The sequence below is a fragment of the Macaca mulatta genome, chromosome X, assembly GCF_049350105.2.
Source record: "Macaca mulatta isolate MMU2019108-1 chromosome X, T2T-MMU8v2.0, whole genome shotgun sequence".
In the NCBI taxonomy this organism is placed as follows: Eukaryota; Metazoa; Chordata; class Mammalia; order Primates; family Cercopithecidae; genus Macaca; species Macaca mulatta.
The window spans coordinates 79,381,688-79,407,167 of record NC_133426.1 but is presented as its reverse complement, the minus strand read 5'-3'; the positions used below and the strand labels follow the sequence as shown (position 1 = coordinate 79,407,167).

Here is a 25,480-nt window from a genome sequence, read left to right as displayed (position 1 = left end):
TTACTTTAAATTCTTTGTCAGGCAGTATCGGGAGAACCTGCTCCCAATGTTTAATATGGGTTTTTTTCTATTTCCTAAGTGTCTCGGCTGGGTTGAGAAATAAAGAGAAAGAGCACAAGAGAGAGAAATTTAAAGCTGGGTGTCCGGGGGAGACATCACATGTTGGCAGGATCCATGATGTTCCCCAGCAACATAAAACCAGCAAGTTTTTATTAGCGATTTTCAAAAGGGGAGGGAGTGCACGAATAAGATGTGGGTCACAGACATCACATACTTCACAAGGTAATAAAATATCACAAAGCAAATGGAGGCAGGGCGAGATCACAGGACCACCGGATGAGGTGAAATTAAAATTGCTAATGAAGTTTCGGACGTGCATTGTCATTGATAACATCTTATCAGGAAACAGGGTTTGAGAGCAGATAACCTGTCTGACCAAAATTTATTAGGTGGGAATTTTTTCATCCTAATAAGGCTGGGAGCACTATCAGAGACCGGGGCTTATTTCGTCCCTTCGGCTTCGACCATAAAAGACGGGATGCCTTAAAAAGGGGCCGTCTATAAGCCTACCTTCAGGGCACATTCTCTTTCTCAGGGATGTTCCTTGCTGAGAAAAAGAATTCAGCAATATTTCTCCTATTTGCTTATGAAAGAGGAGGAATATAGCTCTGTTCCGTCCGGCTCACTGGTGGCCAGTTCAAAGTTACCTCTCTTGTTCCCTGAATATTGCTGTTATCCTCTTCTTTTTTTTTTTTTTTTTTTTTTTTTTTGAGACAGAGTCTCGCTCTGCCGCCCAGGCTGGAGTGCAGTGGCCGGATCTCAGCTCACTGCAAGCTCCGCCTCCCGGGTTCACGCCATTCTCCTGCCTCAGCCTCCTGAGTAGCTGGGACTACAGGCGCCCGCCACCGTGCCCGGCTAGTTTTTTGTATTTTTTAGTAGAGACGGGGTTTCACCGTGTTAGTCAGGATGGTCTCGATCTCCTGACCTCGTGATCCGCCCATCTCGGCCTCCCAAAGTGCTGGGATTACAGGCTTGAGCCACCACGCCCGGCCTCTTTTTTTTAAGATGCCCAGATTTCATATTCAAACACACATGCTCTACAAACAATTTGTGCAGTTGACACAATAGCACAGGGTCCTGAGGCGACATTCATCTTCCTCAACTTACAAAGAAGATGACGAGATTAAGAGATTAAAGTAAAGACAGGCATAGGAAATCACAAGGATATTCATTGGGGAAGTGATAAGTGTCCATGAAATCTTCACAGTTTATGTTCAGAGATTACAGTAAAGACAGGTGTAAGAAATTACAAAAGTATTAATTTGGGGAACTAATACATGTCCATGAAATCTTCACAATTTATGTTCTTCTGCCGCGGCTTCAGCCGGTCCCTCCGTTCGGGGTCCCTGACTTCCTGCAACAAGGCAGCTCTTAGGTCCACATTTCTTTAGGGCTGGCTCCTGGAGTGTTGTTTTGCTCCAGTGACTGGGCCATCACCAGTTGATTTGTATGTCTTGAAATCTTTTGTTGGGATTTGGGCATTTGAAGAAACAATCACCTCTCCCAGTCTTTGCATACCAGCTTGGTGCACAGGAAGACCTTCGCCAATTGGTTGGAGGTTCTAGGACCTCTCAAACCTTTTGTAATGTCTTGTTGCCCCTGGCGTCTACCTACACAACTGCAGCTCTTACCTGCTGTGCACTTTCGTTTTCAGGAGCTTCCAGAATCTATCTTGGGTTGCTTCAGCCTCCCAAGTCAGGCAAGACAGAAAGTAGTCCCTCAAATAGCCCCCAAACAAACCAGAACGTTGTATGCATGGTCCACTCTCTTGTTTTTATCCCAAGGGAGGGGCCCAGAATTCATGATTTTATTTTTTTCCTAGTGTTCCACACTACACCATGTAGAGGGAGGGGCACAAGGGGTATGCTGAATGCTGGGATTTTTCCTACCCTTGTCACTGGAATCCCTTCTTGGTTTTACAAGGGCCAATGTGCTGTAGCTTGTCCAGTGATCTCTACAATTCTCACAGAGGTACTTAGATTTATATAATGTTGTTAACCTAATGTCTCTATCAGGGAAGGAGGGCCTGTAGCTTTCTTGACTGCTGTCATGCTGATATCACTCCCATGGGGCAACTTTTTAACGAGTGGTATTGGAAAAATGGGATCTCTTCCTCACACCATACACTAGGATACATTTCAAGTGGACTGGAGTTTACAGTGTGACAGGAGACAATCTTCTCTACATTTAGAGTGGGAAATCTTTCCTAGCTATGTCTAAAAACCCAGAAGGTATAAGGCAAAATGTTGATAAAGTTTATTAAGGAAACATAAACTGCTTTTGCATGGCAAACAATGAAACAAAACACTATCAATGAGGTAAAATGATTCATGACAAACAGGATAAATGATTTACGACTTATATCAGAAGAAAAGGTAAATGTCCTAATATATCCCTAAGACACAAAGAACTTTTCTTGGAAAGGAGAAAATGCCAAGGCCCCTATACTAACTGGGCCAAAACTGTAAACTAAAAGTCCATAAGAATAAAGAAAACAGGAATTTCTCTTAACCATATGGAAAAGATGTGCGACCTTGCACATATGAAGGGAAATGCAAGTTAACATATGCACTAATATGTCATTTATCTCCTATCAGATGGGCGAATTCAAAAATCTGGCAATACTACTGGTGAGATGCTGGGAAAACTTTCTCTCTCCGATATTGATGGGGAAAAGGCAAACGGTCCATCCTTCTTGAAGAGGTATTTGACAGTAATGAGCAAGACACCCTGTGTTTTCACCTTTTAAGCAGCAATGGTACATCTAGGGATCAATCCCAAAGACGTAGTGATATAAAAATTGCTAAAGATTATGTCAGGAGCCTATCCATTGCAGCCATATTTAAAATAATAGCAAGAGCCAGGTGCGGTGGCTCACGCCTGTAATCCCAGCACTTTGGGAGGCCGAGGCGGGTGGATCACCTGAGGTCAGGAGTTTGAGACCAGCCTGGCTAACGTGGTGAAGCCCCGTTTCTACTAAAAGAAAAAATAAAATAAAATAATAGCAAGAATAGAAACAACCAGAGTGTCCATCAATAGAAGACCAGTTGACCACACCATGGTAGGTCCACACAATGGGGTACCCTCTAGCTGTTGAGAGGAGTGAGGGATGTCTCCAGGGAGGATTGTGGAGTGATCCCAAGGATTTCTTTATTTTCTGAGGTGGAGTCTCGCTCTGTTGCCCAGGCTGGAGAGCAGTGATGCGATCTTAGCTCGCTGCGGCCTCCGCCTCCCAGGTTCGAGCAATTCTCCTGCCTCAGCCTCCTGAGTAGCTGGGATTACAGGCGCCCACTACCACGCCTGACTAATTTTTGTATTTTTAGTAGAGACAGGGTGTTAAACCATGTTGGCCAGACTGGTCTCAAACTCCTGACCTCAAGTGATCCACCTGCCTCGGCCTCCCAAAATGTTGGGATTACAGGCGTGAGCCACCACGCCGGCCTCAAGGATTTCTCCTTTTTCACTTTTAGTAACTTTGTTTATTCATGTGTCTTTAACCACTTCAGTACATGCATTACATTGTAGCTACCGCATCTACTCACTGAAATAACACAGTTCTCAACATGGGGAACAAGTGGCATTTATAGAAACTTTTCTTATATGTGTGACTTTAAATGCTTCACAAGATGCATAATAGTGTGGTCAGTACATCCATTCACTGAAATAACACTGTTCTCAGCTTGGCGATCAAGTGGCCTCAAGGATATGTTTTTAAGCTTTTTAAAAAGGCAAGGTGGAGAAGTTTATGTGTTAATAGCTTATGCAGCATTTATCTAAGCAGGAGGAGGGAGTGTAGTGAACGTCAGTCTCTCTAAAGAGAGAGAGAGAGATACAGATCCAATGGCCAGGCAATACCAGTTGCCCCCGTTTCTTTAGCCTTTAAGAAATCTGTGACAAAATAGAAAAGAGAAATCTGTTGAATATAACCCTGTATGGATGGGTTTTGCTAATTCTGAGATCCCTACCACTCACCTCTACCCGACTTTGGCCCCCTCCAAGAATGCACATCCCCACATAAATGGGAATTCCGCTCAATATCTGTCCCAGATCTTTCCATTTTTAACTTTAAAAATAGCACTTTCCCACACATTTTAGGCTGTTCTTGGCCAGAAACCAGCAGTAGCAGCCCTGTATGGCCCTGCAGTGTTAGTGGAACCTACTTTGGAAAAGCCGTCTTTCTGGGCAAGGGTTGAAAGTGGCAGAGTGCTGGAGCTGGCTCTTACCGGAACATCAGAGCCAACCATAAGATTTTCAAGAATTTCGTGAGCCAGTTGTTAAATACAGCCATTATTAAAAACTACATTATATAAACTAACAATCAGATCAATTATATTGAAAACAAACATAATATATGCTAAAAAAAAATCAATCCCTAATTATTTTTCTACTTTGTACTGTTATCTGTGTTCTCATGGTTATTTACATTTATGGTATCCGAATGGTAAAAATATATCTCTTCCCAACTCTGCATTCACTGATATCACTTTGATATCTTGCATTCAGCAAGTGCAACAACCCAGGGCATTTCCCCCAACCTTCCTTCCCCCTGAGAGCCAGTTGCTAAACCTGTACCTGCACACTAATGTTTGAAATTGATCCACTCTACAGAAGCTCTGATGTGATGGGTATGCTCAGATCTAACCAATGCTGTTACGTGACATACACGAGTCAAGACATAACTCACAGTGCTCTATACAGTAATGTTTTAAATCTATGAACTGGGGTAGTACACAGCAAAGGGAAGAACATGAAAAAGGTTTGATATTTAACATTCACAAAGATGTCCTTAGATGCCAAAAATACACCGTCATGAGACTTTTGAAAAAGTCTGTGTGTGTATGGGCGGAGGGGGGGCATCAGGAAAATAAAAGGGCACAGGGAAAAGGGCCTCACTCCTTCCCCTGATGCCCATCACTTTATTTCTGTTTTTCCTCCCTCTTCTCATGCCACATCCTTTAACCAAAATATGCCTCCTCTTTTACCCAAGTCAACTGTGGGACTGTGGTGTGCCTAGGACACAATTTCATAGCAGGATCTTAGTCCTCTTCCAGGTACCACCGCTTCATTCCTCCAGAAATATGTGGACTTGTTCATCCATCACTACGAAAGGAGGGGCTTGGGGATCATTTGTTCGAGTAACAAATCAGGGAAGGAAGGAAGGTATGAGATGGACTTCAGTCTAGTCTTGCTCCAAGTCTGAGTGACTTTGCACGTTTGTTTCTCTGCCATCAGATCAAGAATATAAGAATCCTGACTTCTCGGGGTCTCAAAAAAGAAAGGACAAGTTGTAACTGGATGTCATCCGAATCAATTGTCTTGGGTAAAGTACTGGGAGGGAAGAAAGGAGGGAGCTAATAGCAAGGAAAAGGGCCCATATCGAGGCATGTCCAGTTGAGCTTTCTTTCTGCCTGGTGGGGGTCTCCAGGTCTTCATTCGTTTAGAATATCAGCAGAGGACTGGGAAACCACTGCAGGTAATAAAGAGCTGATCGATTACTACATATTGTTACCTTGAGTAAGAAATAAAGGGACTATTTTGGAAAAACCCTCTGACTGATGTTTGTTGCTTTGAGTTTTGAGCCTTTTATTCAATGCTTTATTAAAAAATCGAACTATTAGCTGATTCAGGGCCTGGTAAAGACAAGGGAGAGTTCGCTGATCTTTGGCTAAAAATTTCCCCCAAACCACTTTTGCAAGTCACTGTCATTCTTTGAGTGTGTTTCCTCATCGGCAAAATGGCAATAATAATGCTTAACTTGCAAAGTTGCCGTGAGGCTGTATGTGCTTAGTGCAGTGAGCACAAAATAAATAAAAGGTAGTGGTGCTTCCTCATATTTCATGGGTCCTTCAAAAATAGGGTCTGAGTCTAATTCATTTCCCCTGTTTGATTCTTCTTGTCCTGAGTGGCCTCAGTTTCCTCCACTGTAAAATTCACATTGGTCTAGAATAAAACCGGCATTTCCATTGGGCAAAACTGTCCTTCATAGAAGTTTGGTTTGGCCCAGATATAGGGCTTAAAGAAGAAACCCGAGCCAATGCTTACAAGTTGAGTGATTTTATATAGAAATCTAGAATTCCATCTTCTCTTGAAAACCCAGCCAATTTGGCCACCATGAGTCGCTATCCCTGCATGGCAACAATTGCCTAGAGCCAAGTAGCAGCTGCCCGCTTACGTAGAGCACACACTGTCAGTTTGGCCAGAGCCCATCGGGCCTGCTCTACTCATTTACATGATCTGCTTGATCCTACAGACATTGCCACTTATGACCCTCTGGGCAACTGGAAACAGTCTATGCCAGGCAGAGGGTAGGTACTTAATTGCTCAATGAATAAATACCTTACTCTTTTTCCTCTACCATTTTCTTATCTAGCCATGTTAGGAAATCTCAGTTATCGGATAAGGTGATTCTCACTTGGAAACATGAATTGAACAAATCGGTTAGAGTCGGGATAGTCTGGGTTATACTGTGGTAACAAACAACCCGTATATCACAGTGCCTTATAACAACAAGGGTTTATTATTTGTTCACGTACATAAACCTAGACACAAAGTGAAAACATCTTCATGTTTCCACAAGCATGGGTACGCACATGAGTGCACATGTATGTCAGCAATCACAAGACGAATAAAAACTCTGGCATATGAACCCACACAGAATCCCACTGAGAGACTGATCAACTTAGATTGCACAATCCTGTCTTTACGAAACAGAAAAAGGCCCCGGCATCCAAAAGAGTGAGGGATAGAGGTACAAGAATATCCACCTTCAGTCAAGGAATTGCCCCATATAATAAAAAGCTTATAAAACACCTGAAGGCTTAAAAAAAAAAAAAAAAGATGTTAAGCGTTTTGGACGTTAACTATTTTGCACATTCAGAAACTGGATACTAAATAGGCAGTGCTCTGTTGAGGCCTCCTCCCCTGGGTTCCTAGCTCAAGAGGGAGATGCATCCCAGATGTCCAATAGGCAGCGAGATGGAGCTGGCTGGCCTGGGGCGGAGAGAGGGGCTGGGAGGCTGGAATCCTTTATCTCCAGCAGGAGCTGTGGACAGAAAGGAAGGGGCCAGAGCCAGGTCACATCCACATCCCCTTCCAGATCTACTCATTTTATGTGTCCCGCCCAACCAAAGATTTGTCACCTGGCCTGTTGCATAGACCTCTTCCTCTCTGATTTCCCCATCTCCCATCTCGCCTCCCCCAATCCTTCCATCAAAGCCACCACAAGTCTTTTTGTCAAGCTCGGGGTCTGTGAAATTCTTCTCCCTAGCTCAGAAAACGTTCCCTGGCTCCTCACTACCCACAGTTGCTGGTCCAGCCTCCTAAGCCTGACCTGTCAGACCTCTGTGATTGGTACCCTCTCCAGCCTCATCCCTTTCTGTTCCAGCAGTCCCTCCAGGGGTGTTTCTTCACTGACACACCATGCTCCATTCACCATTTTGATCTGGGAATGCCTAGCCTTCCCTCCCAGCCTCCCCAGTTGTTTATCCCCCTCGGAGCTCCTCCAGCCCCTCTTCTCTGGGCACATCGTTAAAATTTGACCACAAAACACAGCTTGCCAGGGCATCCAGGCTCCACTTCTAGACTGGATGCTCTCGGAAGGCAGAGACCAGACCTCCTTCCAGACCAAGCCCTTTATCACCTCTGTATGTCCTCCCCAGACCACAGTAGGCCACAGGGGGCTGAGCATAGACCCTGGGCTGAAAGTCAAGAGGGCCGGTTCTTCCACTTGATATGCTGCATGCGTATCAGAGAGGGCAAGTCCCTGCCACTCTCAGGGCCTGAACTTCCTTCTTTCTTGACATCAGGGCACTGAACGCTTGCTGTTGCGCACAAAGCGCGATAAACCGAAGATTCAGTAAACAGCGCTCAACTACCATCTCGGGAGTCATACTGAGGAGCTTGGGTGCCTGGCCCCAAGGAGATTCAACTTACTGACTCTGATTTTTCAGCTAGAACCTGCTTACCACAACGACCCCCATTCCCCAGCTATTCCCACCCTGTGTTCTCCTTTCAGGGAGCAGGCTACCTGGTGGGTTGCAAGGCTGGTGCAGGGAGATGGAGTCAGGAGGGGCCTGGGCAGAGTTTCTCAGAGTCAGCAGAGCCTCAGCGGCCTCCAGTTTCCGCTGCCACTCTGAGTGGGCAGAAACCAAAGCCTGGTCAGAGACTTTGGGGACCTGCAAAGGAAAGTGCGTGAGAGAATAGGCACTGGGAAACTACACCTCTTCCCAATACGACAAGTGCCCCTTCAGCCCCGTGTTCCCTCAACCTCCTCCCCCACCCCCACCAAGGCCTTCTGCTCTTCCCATCCACTAAACTCCATCCCTCCCAGGGTTCTGGACCCCACTGCTTTCCCAGGACCTGTGGCTGCAGTAGAAGAGGGTCAAGGGTGGCACAGGGCTGGAGGATCAGAGTTGAGCATCTAGAAACAAGGAAAGGAGAGGCCAGGGGATTAAATCCACTGGTGGACACATACTATCAGTAGACAGAAAGAGGGGCAGGATTTTGCAATATCTGGATGTGTGAATCCCAATGCCTGCTGGACCATTAGTCATTGTGGCTGGGGCAAGTCCCTTCTCCTGCTTGGCCAGGTTTCTTTTCCATACCTCTTTTTCCTGACAGGGACGCTTATTCCTACCAGCTCTTTCCTTCCCAGGGCAATGGTGAAAATCATGGGAAATTACAGGTGTCCGTGTTTTAATTTGCAAAGCACTTGGAGAGATGTGATTACCGTCCCTGTTCAGGGACTGGTTCTCACTTCCATATTGCCCAGTCCCCATGGGTCTTGAAGGACAAGCATGGCTCGTCTCCAGGAAGCTTTCTCTAATGGCCTCTGTACTTTGCCCTGGGCCTCTGTGGCCCTCACCAGCGTGGACCCCACCTTTCAGCAGGACCTTCTATCCCATCCACCTGTTTCATGTGGAATAACAACCCCCATTTGTTGAAGCCCTATTATGTGGCAGGCCTTGTGCCAGTTCTCTTTTCAATGCTATGGGTATAGAATATTGTCCTCAGTATATCCATAGGGAAATGGAGGTTCAGACACATAAAGTCACTTGTCCAAAGTCTCACAAATAGAAAATAGCAAAGCTAGGAGAGCCCTGTCCTCGCCCGTTAGTATTACATGCTGCCTTGTCCTCCTCCTTCTTCTCCTCCTCCTTCTCTTCCTCCTCCTCCTCCTCCTCCTCCTCTTACTCCTCCCCCCCTCCACTTCCTCCTCCTCCTCCTCCTCCCGCTCTTCCCCTTCCATCTCCCATGGCATCAAGCACAAGGTTAGGCACACAAGACACAACCTGCTCCATGGTCCTCACTCTACTCACATGCTGGGCAGGGCAGGGGGCCTGTGGGGATCTCCAGAAGGAGAAACCAGTTGCTGCTCCAAGGTCACTGGAGTACGAGGCAGAGACAAAGATTCTGGGGCCTGGCCAAGCAGCAGAGCCCCTTGGGAGCTCCCCTGCAGGGGCAGAGAGCACAGGTTGCAGTCAGGTACCAGGCCGGCCATGGAGAGAGGAGGTGTGGACATCTTTTGGGATGAGGATAGGAGCCTAGAATATCAGAGCTCTGAAGACCTTGAAGACCAGCCAGTCTTACCTTTCATTTTGCAACTGGGGAAATTGAGGCCCAGGGAGGAGAAGTGATTTTTCCCAAGGTCACATGGTGAGCTGGTGATAGGATTGGAGATGAAACCCATATCCTTGGGACACAGTGAAAGATGTCTGGACAGTGGCTGGGTGGGAGCCTGCCCGACTGGTCACCGACTCTCCTTACCTCCTCGGAGGCTGTGAAGATGTGGGTCTCGGGCTGCAGCATGTTGTTCTCCCTCCCAGCTGTGAAAGACCAGGAACAGCTTTGATGAGTCTTTCCCCCAACCCCACCCCACTTCACCCCACATCCAGTCTCAGGTCTCATCTCACCAAGGAGCTCTTCAGTTCCCTTGTCCCCCAGCTCTCTCCTTCCTGCAAACACTCGGTAGATAACATTGATGACATTTTGCACCTGGGCAAACTAAGGTCCGGGGAGCAACTTGCCCCAGGTCACACTGCAATTCTGTGACAGGACTGGTGACAGAACTACTCATGCTTCCTCCACCCAAACTCTGGCTCCCTCCCTGGCCAGAAACACTCACTGAGGACTCCTGCTCTGATGGTCAAATTCCTGACACGGATGGGAGCTTTGGGAGGGGCAGCCATACTCCTTATTGGTCCTTGAGCCAGGTGTCTCTTTGGCCGTGCCCGCTGCTCCCTCTTCAAGGCACTCACAGCAGGCAAGACCCTGAGGTGTTCTCTGAAGTAAAGGATTGCGGGGCTAAGGTTAGTCCCATTTAGAGAAGGTCTGGGCCCTCCCCATCTCAGACACCATACTCATGAGAAGAGGGCACAATTGTGACACTCGCAGGCCTGGAAGAGGCAGAAATGCTTGTGGCCGCTGATTTGGGCAGTAATACCATGGTCGTGGCAGCGGTCACAGCAACCTATAGCTCTTCTGGGGCCAAGCTGAGTCCCCCATGGGGCTCCAGTCTCACGCTGTGCATTCAGGGTCAGAGGGGCAGCAGGGTGCAGCAGGTATTTATTTGGGATCCATGCTTCTAGGGTCAGGAGTGGAGGTCAGAATGGCCACATGATCCCCTACCCCCAGCGTACTTCCTCTGCCCTTGGAAAACCCTATCTGAGGTGGCTGAATGCTCCTTCTCCATCCTTCTCACCGCTGGAATCAGATTGCCTTCCCTCCCCTTCTTCTCCCACGGTTTTCACCAGCCTTCACTGCGACCTCCTTGCTCATGTTGCCTCCTTCACACAAGCCCCAGTCACACATAGCCCCTTCCCGAGAAACTCTTGGCAAGGATCCCATACCCATTCAATGCAGTCATTATTCTCCTTGCTTACCATCACTTCACCACAGACCCCACTTTCAGGCATGTACATGCACTCCCGTGCCCTCTTCCACCATTACTACACCCCCTTCTTGTGTATCATCCTGCACTCTGCCAAACCCAGGTATTATTCCTGGCATCCACTTCAACAATTCTCTTCCGAACCTCCTGCATTCATTCACTCCCCACACAGGATTTTGTGCCCCCAGCACTCAATTCCATTGTCAGTCTCTTCTATGCCCTATATTCAATTTTCCCCTCACATTTCGTGCTGATTCATGCTGATTTTTTTTCTTGTACCCCACCTTACACTTAATTATTCCCTTGCTCCCCCTTTGAACTGATTTCCCTCTTGTATCCCATGAAATCGTATTGTTCTCCTGGATCCCTGGCCCTCTTTCAATTATTAATTTCATTCATCCCTTCATGCATCCCCTTGATTCTTCTTTTTTTTTTTTTTTTTTCTTTTTTCTTTTGAGACGGAGTTTCGCTCTTGTTACCCAGGCTGGAGTGCAATGGCGTGATCTCGGCTCACTGCAACCTCTGCCTCCCGGGTTCAAGTGATCCTCCTGCCTCATCCTCCCGAGTAGCTGGGATTACAGGTGCCTGCCACCACGCCTGGCTAATTTTTTGTAATTTTTAATAGAGACGGGGTTTCACCATGTTGGCCAGGCTGATCCACCCGCCTCGGCCTCCCAAGGTGCTGGGATTACAGGCATGAGCCACCGGGCCCGGCCGATTCTCTTGATTCTTCATTCAGCAGGTACCTGTTGAGCCTCCTATGAAGTGTCAGGTTCTGATCTAGCCAATAGGAAACTCCTCAGTGCAGTAGTGTTTCTCTTGGACTGACACACCTTTTCTGCTTTCATGCAAACCCACACATTCCCTCCACAGTCTCCCCCAACTCTTCCATATTCCTCTCCACACTTCAACAATTTTTCTGGAGCACACCATCTCCCCCCACCCCCACCCCACCCCACACCACACACACAGTCCCACCACCCTGGAGTGCACCACTTCCTCAGGAAGCCCAATCATCCACTCCCTCCCGGACCTCTGAATCAAAAGTAGTCCCATGAGCCCTGCCTCACTGGCCAAAGGCCGGGGCTCAGGGGGCTGGAGCAAGGGGTCCTCCCAAAAGGGATTCCGGGACAGCTGAGGGCGCGATGGGACATCAGGAGCAGATGGGAGTTCCCTGCTGAGGTAGCAGAGAGGGGAAGGTAGCAGAGTTGGGAATCTGGCTCAGGAGGGTGGGAGGAAATAAGAGGCGTGGAGAACGAGGGCCTAATTCTCATGTCAACCTGTGGTTGCCCCAGCCTCCAGCAAGTCAGAACCAGTCAGAGGGTCTGAGGGAAGATCCAGCTTCTGCTTCCCTTCCCGCCCTTGCCACAAAGGCCAGTGAGCTCTTGCGCTGCCTTCAACCTCCCGCCGCTGTGGCTGGCGACCAATGAACCTCGAGATCTCTTGAGGCTCACGTTCTGAGGTCACGCCCCCTTCACCTCCATGTAGCTTCTCCTGCTCCCTGTACTAGGTCAGTCAAGAAATCCTGAAGTGATCGTTGAGCTTTATACTCCCCAAGGCTTGTTTCCCAGATTGGTCTCCCTTTGGGTGTGAAATATTTTGTGTGCATGCATTTTTAACTCACGTACTTGGTATTTTGTAATTTACCTTTTAAAAATTCAGCATGTGATTAAAGATCGATCCATATTTCTGTGCCGCGGATTCCCAATCAGTGGTGACTTTGCAACCCCCAGGGAACGATGCTTGGAAACACTTTCGTCCGTATTTGTCTCTGTTTATGAACTCCCTGTAATGTTCCACAGATAAATGTGTCTATTCCTGTGCCACTACTAAATTGTCCTAAATTTTCTCACTTCATGATACATCTTGACATCGGCTAGGGCAAGTTCCTGCATGGTGTTCATCATCTCCAAACACGTCTTTGCTATTCTTTGCCTTTTTGTCCCTCCGCATGAATTAGTGTGCAATGTCAAGTCTCCCCAGACTCAGTTGTAACAGATTTGGATTGCATTTTCACTGAATCTGTGGATCAGTTAGGGGAGAATCCACTATCTGCCGAATACTCAGCCTTCCTGTTCACCAACTTGGGATGTCTCCACTTACGTGGGCCCTTAATGTTTTAATCTTTCAGTTCAGTTTTTAGTTTTATCTTTTGTATATTTAGATCTTGCACATCATTCATTGTATTTATTCCAAGATACTGTAGATCGTTGCTGTGCTTGCACTTGATGTCTGTTTAAAAGGACAATTTCTATTTGGATCTAATTTACAGAAACGACTTTAACTTTTAAAAACGTGACTTGATCTTAAAGTCAGTCAACATGCTAAACTCTGTAGTAGGCGTTCTGGGATTATCTGTGAGTTTATGCATAGTAGAAATAGAATTGAAGTTATGGGTTTTTTTTGTTTGCGATTTTTGTTTTTTGGTTGGTTGTTTGGTTGTGTTTTAACTGCGCTGGCTAGGAAATCTAGTACAAGATCTAATAGCGACAGCAAAATTGGGCTTCTTTGGGTTGTTCCGGATTTTAAAAGGAATGCTGCCAGCATTTCCATATTAGTATTGTTTCCTTGTGTTTTCCTTACCTTTTCCTTTCATTTCCTTTTCTTTCCTTTCCCTTCCCTTCCCTTCCCTTCCTTTCCCTTCCCTTCCTTTCTTCCCTTTCTTCCCTTTCCTCCTTCCTTCCTTCCTTTCTTCTTCCTGTCTCCCTACACCACGCCACCCCCACCCCCGCATGTCTTACGCCTTTTGTCCTTCTTCATAAATTAGCATGCAATTTCAAGTTTCCCAAAAATTCGGTTGTAACAGATTTGGATTGCATTTTCACTGAATCTGTGGATCAGTTATGGGAGAATCCACTATCTCTAGAGTACCTGGCCTAAGTAACTTCCAGGTTTTTTCCAAAACCTTCAGCAAAGTTTATCTTATAATCCAAACGGTTAAAAAATCATAAATGTATATCTTAATGAGTTTTCTCTTTCTTTCTTTTCCTTTCTTTCTCTCTTTCTTATCCTTTCTCCCTTTCTCTCTCTCTCTCTCTCTCTTTCTCCTTCCTTCCTTCCTTCATTCTTTGGGTTGCTTTCTTTATTTGATTTGTAAACAAAGATGAAACAAAAAAGCAGCCCCTCACTCTGTCACTCAGGCTGCTGAAGTGCAGTGTCGGTGATCTTGGCTCACTGCAACCTCCACCTCCTGGGCTCAAGCAATCCTCCTGCCTGGGCCTCTCAAGTACCTGGGACTACAAGCACACGCCACCATCCCCAGCTAATTTTCGTATATTTGGTAGAGACGGGGGGTTTCGCCATGTTGCCCAGGCCATCGTGAACTCCTGGGCTCAAGCAGTCCGCCAGACAAAAGTGCAGAGATTACAGGTGTGAGCCACCAAGCCAGGCCTCTTAGTGAGTTTTCAAAAATTAAATATACGCATGCAATTAGTATCTAGAACAAACAACAAAATATATGAGCAATACATAAACCTCTCTCGGGTCCCCTTCCAGTTACAGCTTTGCTAATGTCAAACCAGCTTTCCTCTCCCATAGTAAATGTAACTTAGCTATGGTGTATTAATTTTTTTGTATATGGTGCATTAGAGCAGTGGTCCTAAAACACTAGCTTGATTATCAAGCCCCAGAGGGCTTGATAAAACAAAGATTTCGGAGCTCCATATCTGTATTCTCAGATAACAAGGTCTGGGGTGGGACCCAGAGTTTGGTTGGCTTTGCTTTTTCTCTTTTCTTTTCTTTTCATTTTTCTTTTCTTTTGTCTTTTTTTTTTTTTTTTTTTTTTCTTTCTTTGACGGAGTTTCACTCTTGCTGCCCAGGCTTGAGTGCAATGACGCGATCTCGGCTCACTGCAACCTCTGCCACCCGGGTTCAAGGGATTCTCCTGCCTCAGCCTCCCGAGTAGCTGGAATTACAGGCAGTCACCACCACGCCCGGCTACTTTTGTATTTTCAGTAGAGATGGGGTTTCTCCATGTTGGTCAGGCTTGTCTTGAGCTCCTGACCTCAGGTGATCCACCAGCTTGGGCCTCCCAAAGTGCTGGGATTACAGGCGTGAGCCACCATGCCGGCTGAGTTTGCCTATCAAACAAGTTCCCTGACGATGCGAACACTGCTGGTAAGGGACCGCATTTTGAGAACGAAAGCACAAGAGAGGATAACATAAGGAACCTCCAAATATCCATCTCCCAACTGCAACCATTAAAGACTCATGGCCAATCACATTTCATACATATCCTCTCCCCTCCCCGTCCTCCAGATTATTTTCAAGCAAATATCAGAAATCAAAAAAGTACAAAAATCATATGTGGATATCTTAACGTGTCTTATTTGATTTGTAAACATTTCAGTGCATAACTCTAAATATGAGGAATCTATTTTCCTCAACGTTTCATTTTGAAAATACACAAAGCTGAGGGGGTAATACAGTGAACAATCTTATGCCTAGATTCACATTATCTCATTGCTTTAGCTCTCAGTAATTTTTTTTTCTTGCTTAAACACGTAAGAGTTTCAAACACTTCAACCAGTTACTTCAGCATGCACCTCCTAAACACTACAATGTACTCCTATGAAACCACAGTGCCATTATCACATTGAAGAAATGTAACAATGAAGGGGTAACATCATCCAAGTTCACATACAGTTCATATTTAAATTTCACCAAATGTCCCCGTAATATCCTTTTGAAAGACTTTTTGGGGGATCAACAATCCAGTCAAGCATGGTACATTGCACACAGTTGTCATGTCTCTTTAGTGTCCTCTAATTGCAAACAGTACCCCAACCAATTTTTTAAACCTTCCATGACGATGACATTTTTTTCAGAGCTGAGGCCTGTTGTCATGTAAAGTGTCCCACAATACGGGCTGGTCTGATATTTGCCTCTTGTTTATATTTATGTTTGACACTTTGGGCACGAATATTAAGAAGGTGACGAGCAGTTCACGTTATATCACATCTGGAGGCTCCTAAGGCCAGTTTCTCTGGTTATCGGTGATGCGGTTTGTATTCTTCAGTTTTATCACTTAATTACGGTATTTTTCAGACAGAGTACTACATTGGGAAGGTACTTTTCTCCTGTTGTGGTTAATAAGTAGTCTGTCATGATATTTCGATGACATGCGGATATTCTGCTCTCCAACAAAATTTTACCTCTTGGCCTTAGTATTCATTCAGGGCTCTTGCCTGATTTGATTATTACTTTGTTGGTTAAAAAAAACGGTGATTTCTCTAATACTATAATTCATTTCTGCTTTTATGGATGGGCATTTTGATGTAAAAAAGCTCATCTCTCCCCCTCCCCCACCTCGTTGTTGTTGATGTTGCATTTGCTGTGGCAGAGAAAGAGTACAAGCTGTTTATTTGTTTTGTTGAAAGAAATGTAAAGAGAAAAAAGTGGACAATATTAAGAGAAAGGTAAACAAATACATGATGAATTTGATAAGAATTTCCCCTCTAACAGTCTAATCAGATTGACAAAATTCATTGCCTGAAGTTAGAATTGATTGGTCAGCAATAGCAAAAAAAGCAGTTTATGATAATTATTAAGAGGATCTGAGGTTATTAATTTGGCCAACTAAAAAATGGCTTGGATCTTGTAGAACACACACACACACACACACACACACACACACACACAAACATTTTTGTGGAGACATCATAAAAAGGTATTGTTATTTCAGTTACATAACACATAATAGAAAATTATGAGTTATATGTAATATTTTACAAAAGGCAGAAGGCCTTCACCTAAGTCGCCACTCAAATGTCCATGTAATACAAGACTTTTCTAACAGTATGGAAGAATAATTGATTCAAAGTGTAAAAAATTTCAACAACCTTCCTTTTAGCATTACATGAATCATGGGAAATTTCCTTTCCAAGAACTTTCCAATTTGCAAAGACATGTTCGTAGCATGATAAATGGAACTCATAGTACAGTTATTTGGGTATCATGTTTACCTCTCAGAAAGGAAACTGAGTTAATTGTGGAAGACATTGGAGAAGCTCATTTGTATGAGGAAAGACAGGGATCTGGCTGTTAGTTCAAAAATCAGATTTTGTTGTGATTTAAATCAAGAGTCCAATGTTTCTTTTATTTCTTCTTTCCATTGTATGATTCATATTGAAAACATAAGGGCTTAGCTTCCTAAAGTCGACTATATGAAAAGTTTCACAACTATAGTTATTAAAGTCATTCAGTAAATATGCACAAACGCAGTGAATCATCACAGGCTTATTTTGTCAGTCTTTATTAAGTTGTGTATGTTTTACTGGTCTTCTTAAAGACCTCGGTTTTTATTTATTGATTTTCTCTGTTATTTTTCGGGTTTCCATTTCATTGATTATTTTACCTATCTTTCACATTTCCTTCCTTCTGCTTCTTTTGCTCCTCTTTTTCTAGTTTAGTGTAGTGACATCATAGATTACTGCTTTGATAATTTTTCATTTGTCTAATGGAAGCACTTAATGGCATAAATTTTCCTTTCAACAATGGTTTAGCTTTGCATCACAGATATTGACATGTCTTATAATCATTTCCTTTCAGTTCAATTCACTTTCTGAAGTCCTGGGAGACTCAGTCTTCAGTATTCTTTTTATTTAAATCGGCCAATAAAAATTGTATATATTTGTGGTGTACAGCATGATGTTTTGATAATAAGTATACACTGTGAAATGGCTAAATCAAGGTAATTATCATATGCATTACCTCACATACTTACCGTTTTTTGTGTGTGGTGAGAACACTTAAAAACTACTCTCAGCAAATTTCACGTATACGACATATTGTTATTAACTGTAGTCACCATGGTGAAGAAGAGATCTTTTGAAATTATTCCTCCTGCCTAGCTGAAATTTTGCACCCTTTGGTCAACATCTCCCCCACTCCCCCAAACTCCAGCCTCTGGTAACCACCATTCCACTCGCTACTTCTAAAAGATCGACTTTTTCACCTTCCACACATGGAAATGCCATGATTTCCTTCTTTTACATGGCAGAACGGTATTCCATGGTGTATATAGACCACATTTTCTTTATTCGTTAATCCGCTGATGAACACTTAGGTTCACTGTAAATTTTGGCTATTGTGAATAGTGATGCAGTGAAGATGGGAGTGCAGACACCTCTCTGACATGTTGATTTCATAGCCTTTGAATACAGTCCCAGAAGTGGGAAGGCTAGGTCATATGGTAGTTCTATTTTAACTTTATGAGGAACCTTCATACTGTTTTCCATAATGGCTCTCCTAATTTACATCTGGAAGATTTTCTCTTTAGCCCATGGATTCAGTGGCATCCTTCACATGGAGCGGTGGTGAAAATCCTGACATCATCCCAGCAGGGACAAAGAGGGGTGCCTCCTTACGGCCTGGTGGGGGTATATGTTGGAGATCTCCACATAATCCTGCTGATATGGTAGCGCGAAGGGGCTCTCGTCTCTGCCCATGGAAATGAATGTGGAAGTCCATGTTCCCCGCTAGATCTTTGCCGGCATGAGTGGGGCCACAGAGTTTTCCAAGGCGTTCAACTGGAGTAGAGCAGTTACTGTGAAAATATTTTCTGTCTTGTTGGGTTGCCTCTTTTCTGATCCTTAGGTTAGGAAGAACAGGCTTTTGTAGGTTTATTTCTTCGTTTCTTCGCTTGTTTTGTTTAGCTTTGTTTTGTTTTGCCTGTGCATTTTGGAATTCCCTAGTAGCTGGTTTCTTCAGCTCCAACTTTGGGATATATCAGGCAAAAACAAAACCCAAGGAACTCACCACCATATCGTTCTGAGGTCCTCAGTTGCTCTGCTTTCTCCTCTCCACTTTCAGCCTTATGTTTGTTTTATATATAGTGTCTCGAATTTTAAGTTGTACTTAGTGGGAAGAATAGGGAAATGTACAACTACACCACCTTCCCAGAAGCAGCAGTCTCTATAGATTTATTTTATTTAAAAAAGCAAATAATAATTATATATATTTATGGGGTAGAATATGATGTTTTGATATATGTATACAATGTGGAATGATTAAACGAAGCTAATTAGCATATCCGTCTCCTCACCTACCTATCATTCTTTTGTGGCGAGAACATTTACAATCTACTCTTTGAGCAGTTTCAAAATATGTAATACATTATTTTTAACTAGAAATGCTGTGCAATAGATCACTAAAGCTCCTTGCTCCTGTCTAACTGGAACTTTGTACCCTTTGACCAACATCTTCCCTTGCCATATCCCCCGCAAGCCCCGCCACCCCCAGCCTCTGGCAACCATCATTCTACTCTCTGCTTCCATTAGATCAACTTTGTAAGATTCCACATGAGTGAGATCATGTGGTATTTGTCTTCCTTTTTTTTCTTTTATGTTTTAGTTGACACATAATAGTTGTGCATATTTATGAGGTACAGAGTGATATTTTGATACATCTATTCAACGTGTAATGACTATACCAGAGTAATTAGGGTATCCATCACCTCAAACATTTATCATTCCTTTGCACTGGAAACATTCAAAATCCCCTCTTCCAGCTTTTTTTAAACATATACTATACCATACTGTTAACTGTATTCAACCTGCAGTGCTATAGAACACTTAAACTTATTCCTCCTATCGATCCGTAATATAGTATCCATTAGCCAACCTCTCCCTATCCTCCCCTCCCCTCTGTACTTCCCAGCCTCTAGTAACCACAACTCTACTCTCTACTTCTATGAGCCCAATTTCCTTCAGCTTCCACATATGAGTGAGGATGTGTGGTATTTGTCTATCTGTGCCTGCCTTGTTTCACTTAACATAAAATCCTCCAGGTTCATTCATGTTGCCTCGAATGACAGGACTTCATTCTTTCTGGTAGCTGAATAATGTTCTATTGTGTATAGATACCACATTTTCTTTATCCATTCACGTCGATGGACACTTAGGATGATTCCGTACCTTAGCTATTGGGAATAGTGCTGCAACAAACATGGGAAAGCAAATCTTTCTTTGATACACCGACTTCCTTTCTTTTGGATAAATACCCAGTTGAGGGACTGTTGGATCATATGGTAGGTGTGTTTTCAGTTTTTTGAGAAACCTCCATACTGTTTTCCATGATGTCTGCACTAATTTACACTGGGACCAACAATATGTAAGAACTCCCCTTTCGAACATCACACACCGGGGCCTATTATGGGGAGGGGGAAGAGGGGAGGGATGGCATTGGGAGTTATACCTGATGTAAATGACGAGTTGATGGGTGCTGATGAGTTGATGGGTGCAGCACACCAACGTGGCACAAGTATACATATGTAACAAACCTGCACGTTGTGCACATGTACCCTGGAACTTAAAGTATAAAAAAAAAAAAAAAAAGAACTCCCCTTTCTTCACATCCTCGCCAAAACTTATCTTTTTGTCTTTTTCATAATGGCCATTCTAACTGGGGTGAGAGGATATCTCATGGTAGTTTGGACTTGCATTTTCCTGATGATTAGTGAGGTTGAGCAATTTTCCATAAACTTCTTGGTGACTTGTATGCCTTCTTTCGAGAAATGTCTATTCTGATCCTTTGCTCATTTTTAATAGTATTATTTAGGGGAGTTTTGCTGTTGAGTTCTTTGAAAGCCTAGTGTATTCTGGATATTAGTCTCTTATCGGACGATTAGTTTTTAAGTATTTTCTCCCATTCTACAGGTTGTCTCCTCACTCTATTGATTGTTTCCTTTGCTATACAGAAGCTTTTTGGTTTTATATGGTCCCATTTGCGTATTTTTGCTTTTGTTGTCTGTGCTTTTGTAGTCTTGCCCATAAAATATTTGCCCTACTAGAACAACGCCCTGAAGCTTCTCTCCTTTGTTATTTTTATAGTTTCAAGTTTTCCATTTAAGCCTTTAAGTTTCTATGACAATATCATGATGTCCTGGTTACTATAGCTTTATAGTATATTTTGAAGTCAGGCAGAGTGATGCCTCCAGCTTTGTTTGTTTGTTTGTTTTTTTCCCCCTCAGGATTTCTTTGTTTATTTGAGGTCTCTTGCGGTCCCATATGAATTTTAGGATTTTTTTTCTATTTCTGTAAAAAATATCATTGGTATTTTGGGTGGGATTGCATTGAATCTGTAGATTGCTTTGGGTAATATGGTCATTTAAGCAATTTTCATTCTTCTAATCCATAAGCATGGAATGCCTTGCCATTATTTTGTGTCCTCTTCAATTGTTTTTGTCAGTGTCTTGAAGTTTTCATTGTGGTGATCTACCACATCCTTAGTTACATTTATTCCTAGATACTTTTTTTGTGGCTAGTGTAAATGGAGTGGCTTTTTTTTAAGTTTTACTTTAAGTTCGGAGATACGTGTGCAGAACGTGCAGGTTTGTTACATAAGTATACATGTGCCATGGTGATTTGCTGCGCCTATCAACCCGTCATCTAGGTTTTAAGCCCCGCATGCATTAGGTATTTGTCCTAATGCTCTCCCTCCCCTTTCCCCCCACTCCCCTCCAACAGGCCCTGGTGTATGATGTTCCCCTCCCTTTGTCCACATGTTCTCATTGTTCAGCTCCCACCCATGAGTGAGAACATGCGGTGTTTGGTTTTCTGTTCCTGTGTTAGTTTGCTGAGAATGATGGCTTCCAGCTATGAACTCATTCTTTCTTATGGCTGCAGGGTTTGCTCTCTTGATTTCCTTTTCTACTAGTTCATTATTGGTGCATAGAAACACTACTGATTTTCTTACGCAGATTTTGTATCCTGCAACTCTATTGAATTTGTTTACCAGTTCTAAAGAGTTTTCGGGGAGTCTTTAGGTTTTCGATCTATCCGATCAGGTCACCTGTGAAGGGGTGCAATTTGATGTCCTTTCTTTCCGTTTGGATGTCATTTATGTCTTCCTGGTGCCTAACTGCTCTGGGAGGACGTTCAGTACTATGTTAAATAGGAGCGGTGAGAGTGAGTATCCTTCTCTTGTTCCTGTTCTTAGAGAAAAGGCTTTCAGCTTTTCCCCATTCAGTATGATGTGGGTTAGTTACATATAGCCTTTTGTTATGTTGAGGTATGCTCCTTTTGTACCTAATTTGTTGAGAGTTTTTGTCATGAAGTGATGCTGCGATTTTGTCAATGCTTTTTCTGTGTCTACTGAGCTGATCATACCATTTTTGATCTTTGTTCTGTTCATGAGACATATTATATGTATTGATTTGTGTGTGTTGAATCATCCTTGCATTTCTGGAATAGATCTCAATTGATCATCTTTTTGATGTGCTGTTGGATTCAGTTTGTTAGTATTTTGTTGAAGATTTTTGCACCTGTGTTCGTCAGGGATACTGGCCGGCAGTTTTCTCTTTCTCGTTGTGCCTTTGTCTGGTCTGGGCATCAGGGTAATGCTGGCCTTGTAGAATGAATTAGGAAGAATTCCCTCCTCTTCCCTCACCCCCTTCCCCTCCCTCTCCCCCACTCCTCCTGACCTCCCCCACTCCCACCGCCACAGAAACAGCCAGGCAGGCAATCTTGGGAAGCAGGGGCAAACACGGGGGCATGTGGTTCAGATGCACCTTGGTCCTGTGGCAATGGCAGTGGGGCCTGTGTTGGGCACATGAGCGAGCCTGGACTCTGCTATCTCCCGGTCCAGCAGACAGTAGGAGCTGCATTCGCTTAGGGCACGGCACAGAGCCTTGGGGGTGGGCACCTAGAGCCCTGTTTTGCTGCAGCTGCCCAACACACAGAAGCCTTTTGGGCTCCACACAGGTTCAAGCAGTGCCTCTGCATCTTCTCCCTGCGACTCTGCCTGCCAGTCCCTCAAAGGGAACTCCTGTGTCTACGATCTCAGAGGTCCACAGCAGGAATGTGGGGTCCTAGGGTTCCTTCACTCACCCCTTCCTCGGGTCCAGTCTGTGTCCAGGGTCCAGTCGTGGCACCCGGCAATACCAAACAGGCAGTCCCGCTTCCTCCCTCTTCCACCACAGTGTCTTCCATTGCCCCTTTATTGAATTCCCATGTTTTCTCTCAAAAGATGTGTTTGAAGTGTGCAGATTTACTTAATATTTTGCTTCCTCTCTGAGGAAGAGGCACATCCCAGCTGCATTTGGTCAACCGTCTTTATTCTCAATCAAAATAAGCAATTCTGTCTGATAAAGCCACTGAAAAAATGCGAGAGAACACTAAGAAAAAAAGAAAGTATGTATGTTGAACAGATTTTTTTAATGGTATTTGAAAGACTCCCACACATATCAAGAATATTTAAGGAACTCTATCATATGCAAAATGCCAGATTTTGGATTGAAAAAATAATAATTCAGAAAATTCTCAGTCTTTAATTCTGGATTTTCCCCCAATTCCTAAGGTACATCCACCTCCATTGAGGTAATATTCGGAAAGGTATATTTCATCTTTAATAACCAAAAATGAGTATTCCTGTGAAAGCTGCTAAAATGACAATCAGGAGATTCAGTAAATGTGGCAAACTGGCCATTACGTGAATGCATTAATTTGAGGAGAATTGATCGTGTTGTCACCTAGCATCACTAAGCATATCAGGGAGAGTCGTGAACATGGAAGATCTCTCTCCCTGGCCACTTTATGTCCATGGAAACACAGGGGAAAAGCAGCTCACTGTTGGTCAGGTGAGGCAACTGGATTCCAAATCTCTTAATTTGGGTCACTAAAACAGACTGGGTATTTATGGCATTAAGAGGTTGCTCACAGGGAGATCTGGCAAGATGGCCAAATAGGAACAGCTCCGGTCTGCAGCTCCAAGCGAGATCGGCGCAGAAGGCGGCTGATTTCTGTATTTCCAACTGAAGTATCCAGTTCATCTCCTTGCTACTGGATGAACAGTGGGTGCAGCCCACAGAGGGCAAGCCGGAGCAGGGTGCGGTGTCGCCTCACCCAGGAAACACAAGGGGTCGGGGGATTTCCCTTTCCTAGCCAAGGGAAACTGTGATAGACTGTACCGGGAGGAACAGTACATTCCAGCCCAGATACTGCGCTTTTCCCATGGTCTTCACAACCAGCAGACCAGGAGATTCCCTCCAGTACCTGGCTCAGCGGATCTCACCCCCACGGAGCCCAGCAAGCTAAGATCCACTGGCTTGGAATTCTCAGTGCTAGCACAGCAGTCTGAGGTCGACCTGGGATGCTCGAGCTTGGTGCAGGGAGGAGCGTCCACCACTGCTGAGGCTTGAGTAGGCGGTTTTACCCTCACTGTGTAAACAAAGTCGCTTGGAAGTTCGAACTGGGCGGAGTCCACCGCAGCTCAGCAAGGACGACTGCCTCTCTAGATTCCTCCTCTCTGAGCAGGGCATCTCTGAAAAAGAGGCAGCATCCCCAGTCAGGGACTTTTAGATAAAACCCCCATCTCCCTGGGACAGAGCACCTGGAGGAAGGGGCGGCTGTAGGCACAGCTTCAGCAGACTTAAACGTCCCTGCCTGACAGCTCTGAAGAGAGCAGCAGTTCTTCCAGCACAGTGTTCGAGCTCTGATAAGGGAAGGACTGCCTCCTCAAGTGGGTCCCTGACCCCCATGTATCCTGACTGGGAGACACCTCCCAGTAGGGTCCAACAGACACCTCAGACAGGAGAGCTCTGGCTGGCATCTGGGGGGTGCCCCTCTGGAACGAACCTTCCAGAGGAAGGACCAGGCAGCAATCTTTGCTGTTCTGCAGCCTCTGCTGGTGATACCCAGGCAAACAGGGTCTGTAGTGGACCTCCAGCAAACTCCAGCAGACCTGCAGGAGAGGGGCCTGACTGTCAGAAGGAAGACTAACAAACAGAAAGGAATAGTACCAACATCAACAAAAAGGATGTCCACTCAGAGACCCCATCAGAAGGTCACCAACATCAAAGACCAAAGGTAGATAAATCTACGAAGATGGGGAGAAACCAGCACAAGAAGGCTGAAAATTCCAAAAACCAGAACGCCTCTTCTCCTCCAAAGGGCCACAACTCCTCACCAGCAAGGGAACAAAACTGGATGGAGAATGAGTTTGACTAATTGACAGAAGTAGGCTTCAGAAGGTGGGTAATAACAAACTCCTCCAAGCTAAAGGAGCATGTTCTAACCCAACGCAAGGAAGCTAAGCACCTTGAAAAGGGGTTTGACGAATTGCTAACTAGAATAACCAGTTTAAAGAAGAACGTAGATGACCTGACGGAGCTGAAATAAACAGCACAAAAACTTCGTGAAGCATACACAAGTATCAATAGCCAAATCAATCATGTGGAAGAAAGGATATCAGAGTTTGAAGATCATCTCAATGAAATAAAGTGAGAAGGCAAGATTAGAGAAAAAAGAGTGAAAAGAAACAAACAAAGCCTCCAAGAAATATGGGACTATGTGAAAAGACCAAACCTACGTATGATTGGTGTACCTCAAGGTGACAGGGAGAATGGAATCAAGTTGGAAAACACTCTTCAGGATATTATCCAAGAGAACTTCCCCAACCTAGCAAGACAGGCCAACATTCAAATTTGGGAGATACAGAGAACACCACAAAGATATTCCTTGAGAAGAGCAACCCCAAGACACATAATCGTCACATTCACCAAGGTTGAAATGAAGGAAAGAATGTTAAGGGCAT

The 25,480-nt window shown here is 44.5% G+C and overlaps 1 protein-coding gene across 5 annotated transcripts in view; it reads right to left on the bottom strand.

Moving 5' to 3' along the window:
* Window positions 1-6,554: 6,554 nt before the first annotated feature.
* DMRTC1B (DMRT like family C1B) overlaps window positions 6,555-25,480 on the bottom strand; it is a 71,090-nt gene continuing 52,164 nt past the window's right edge. The window contains exons 1-7 of one of the 5 annotated variants that reach the window (XM_077989435.1): window positions 12,212-12,269; window positions 10,184-10,341; window positions 9,826-9,884; window positions 9,378-9,511; window positions 8,419-8,479; window positions 8,087-8,234; window positions 6,555-7,102 (exon numbers count right to left, since the gene is read on the bottom strand). In XM_077989435.1, coding sequence (XP_077845561.1) covers window positions 6,990-7,102; window positions 8,087-8,234; window positions 8,419-8,479; window positions 9,378-9,511; window positions 9,826-9,884; window positions 10,184-10,341; window positions 12,212-12,222 — 684 coding nt within the window. In that variant the 5' untranslated portion in view covers window positions 12,223-12,269 and the 3' untranslated portion in view covers window positions 6,555-6,989. Of the gene's footprint in view, window positions 7,103-8,086; window positions 8,235-8,418; window positions 8,480-9,377; window positions 9,512-9,825; window positions 9,885-10,183; window positions 10,342-11,941; window positions 12,190-12,211; window positions 12,270-25,480 lie in introns of those variants that run through there. The other 4 variants (XM_028841923.2, XM_077989436.1, XM_028841924.2 and 1 more) reach the window with 4 other exon arrangements.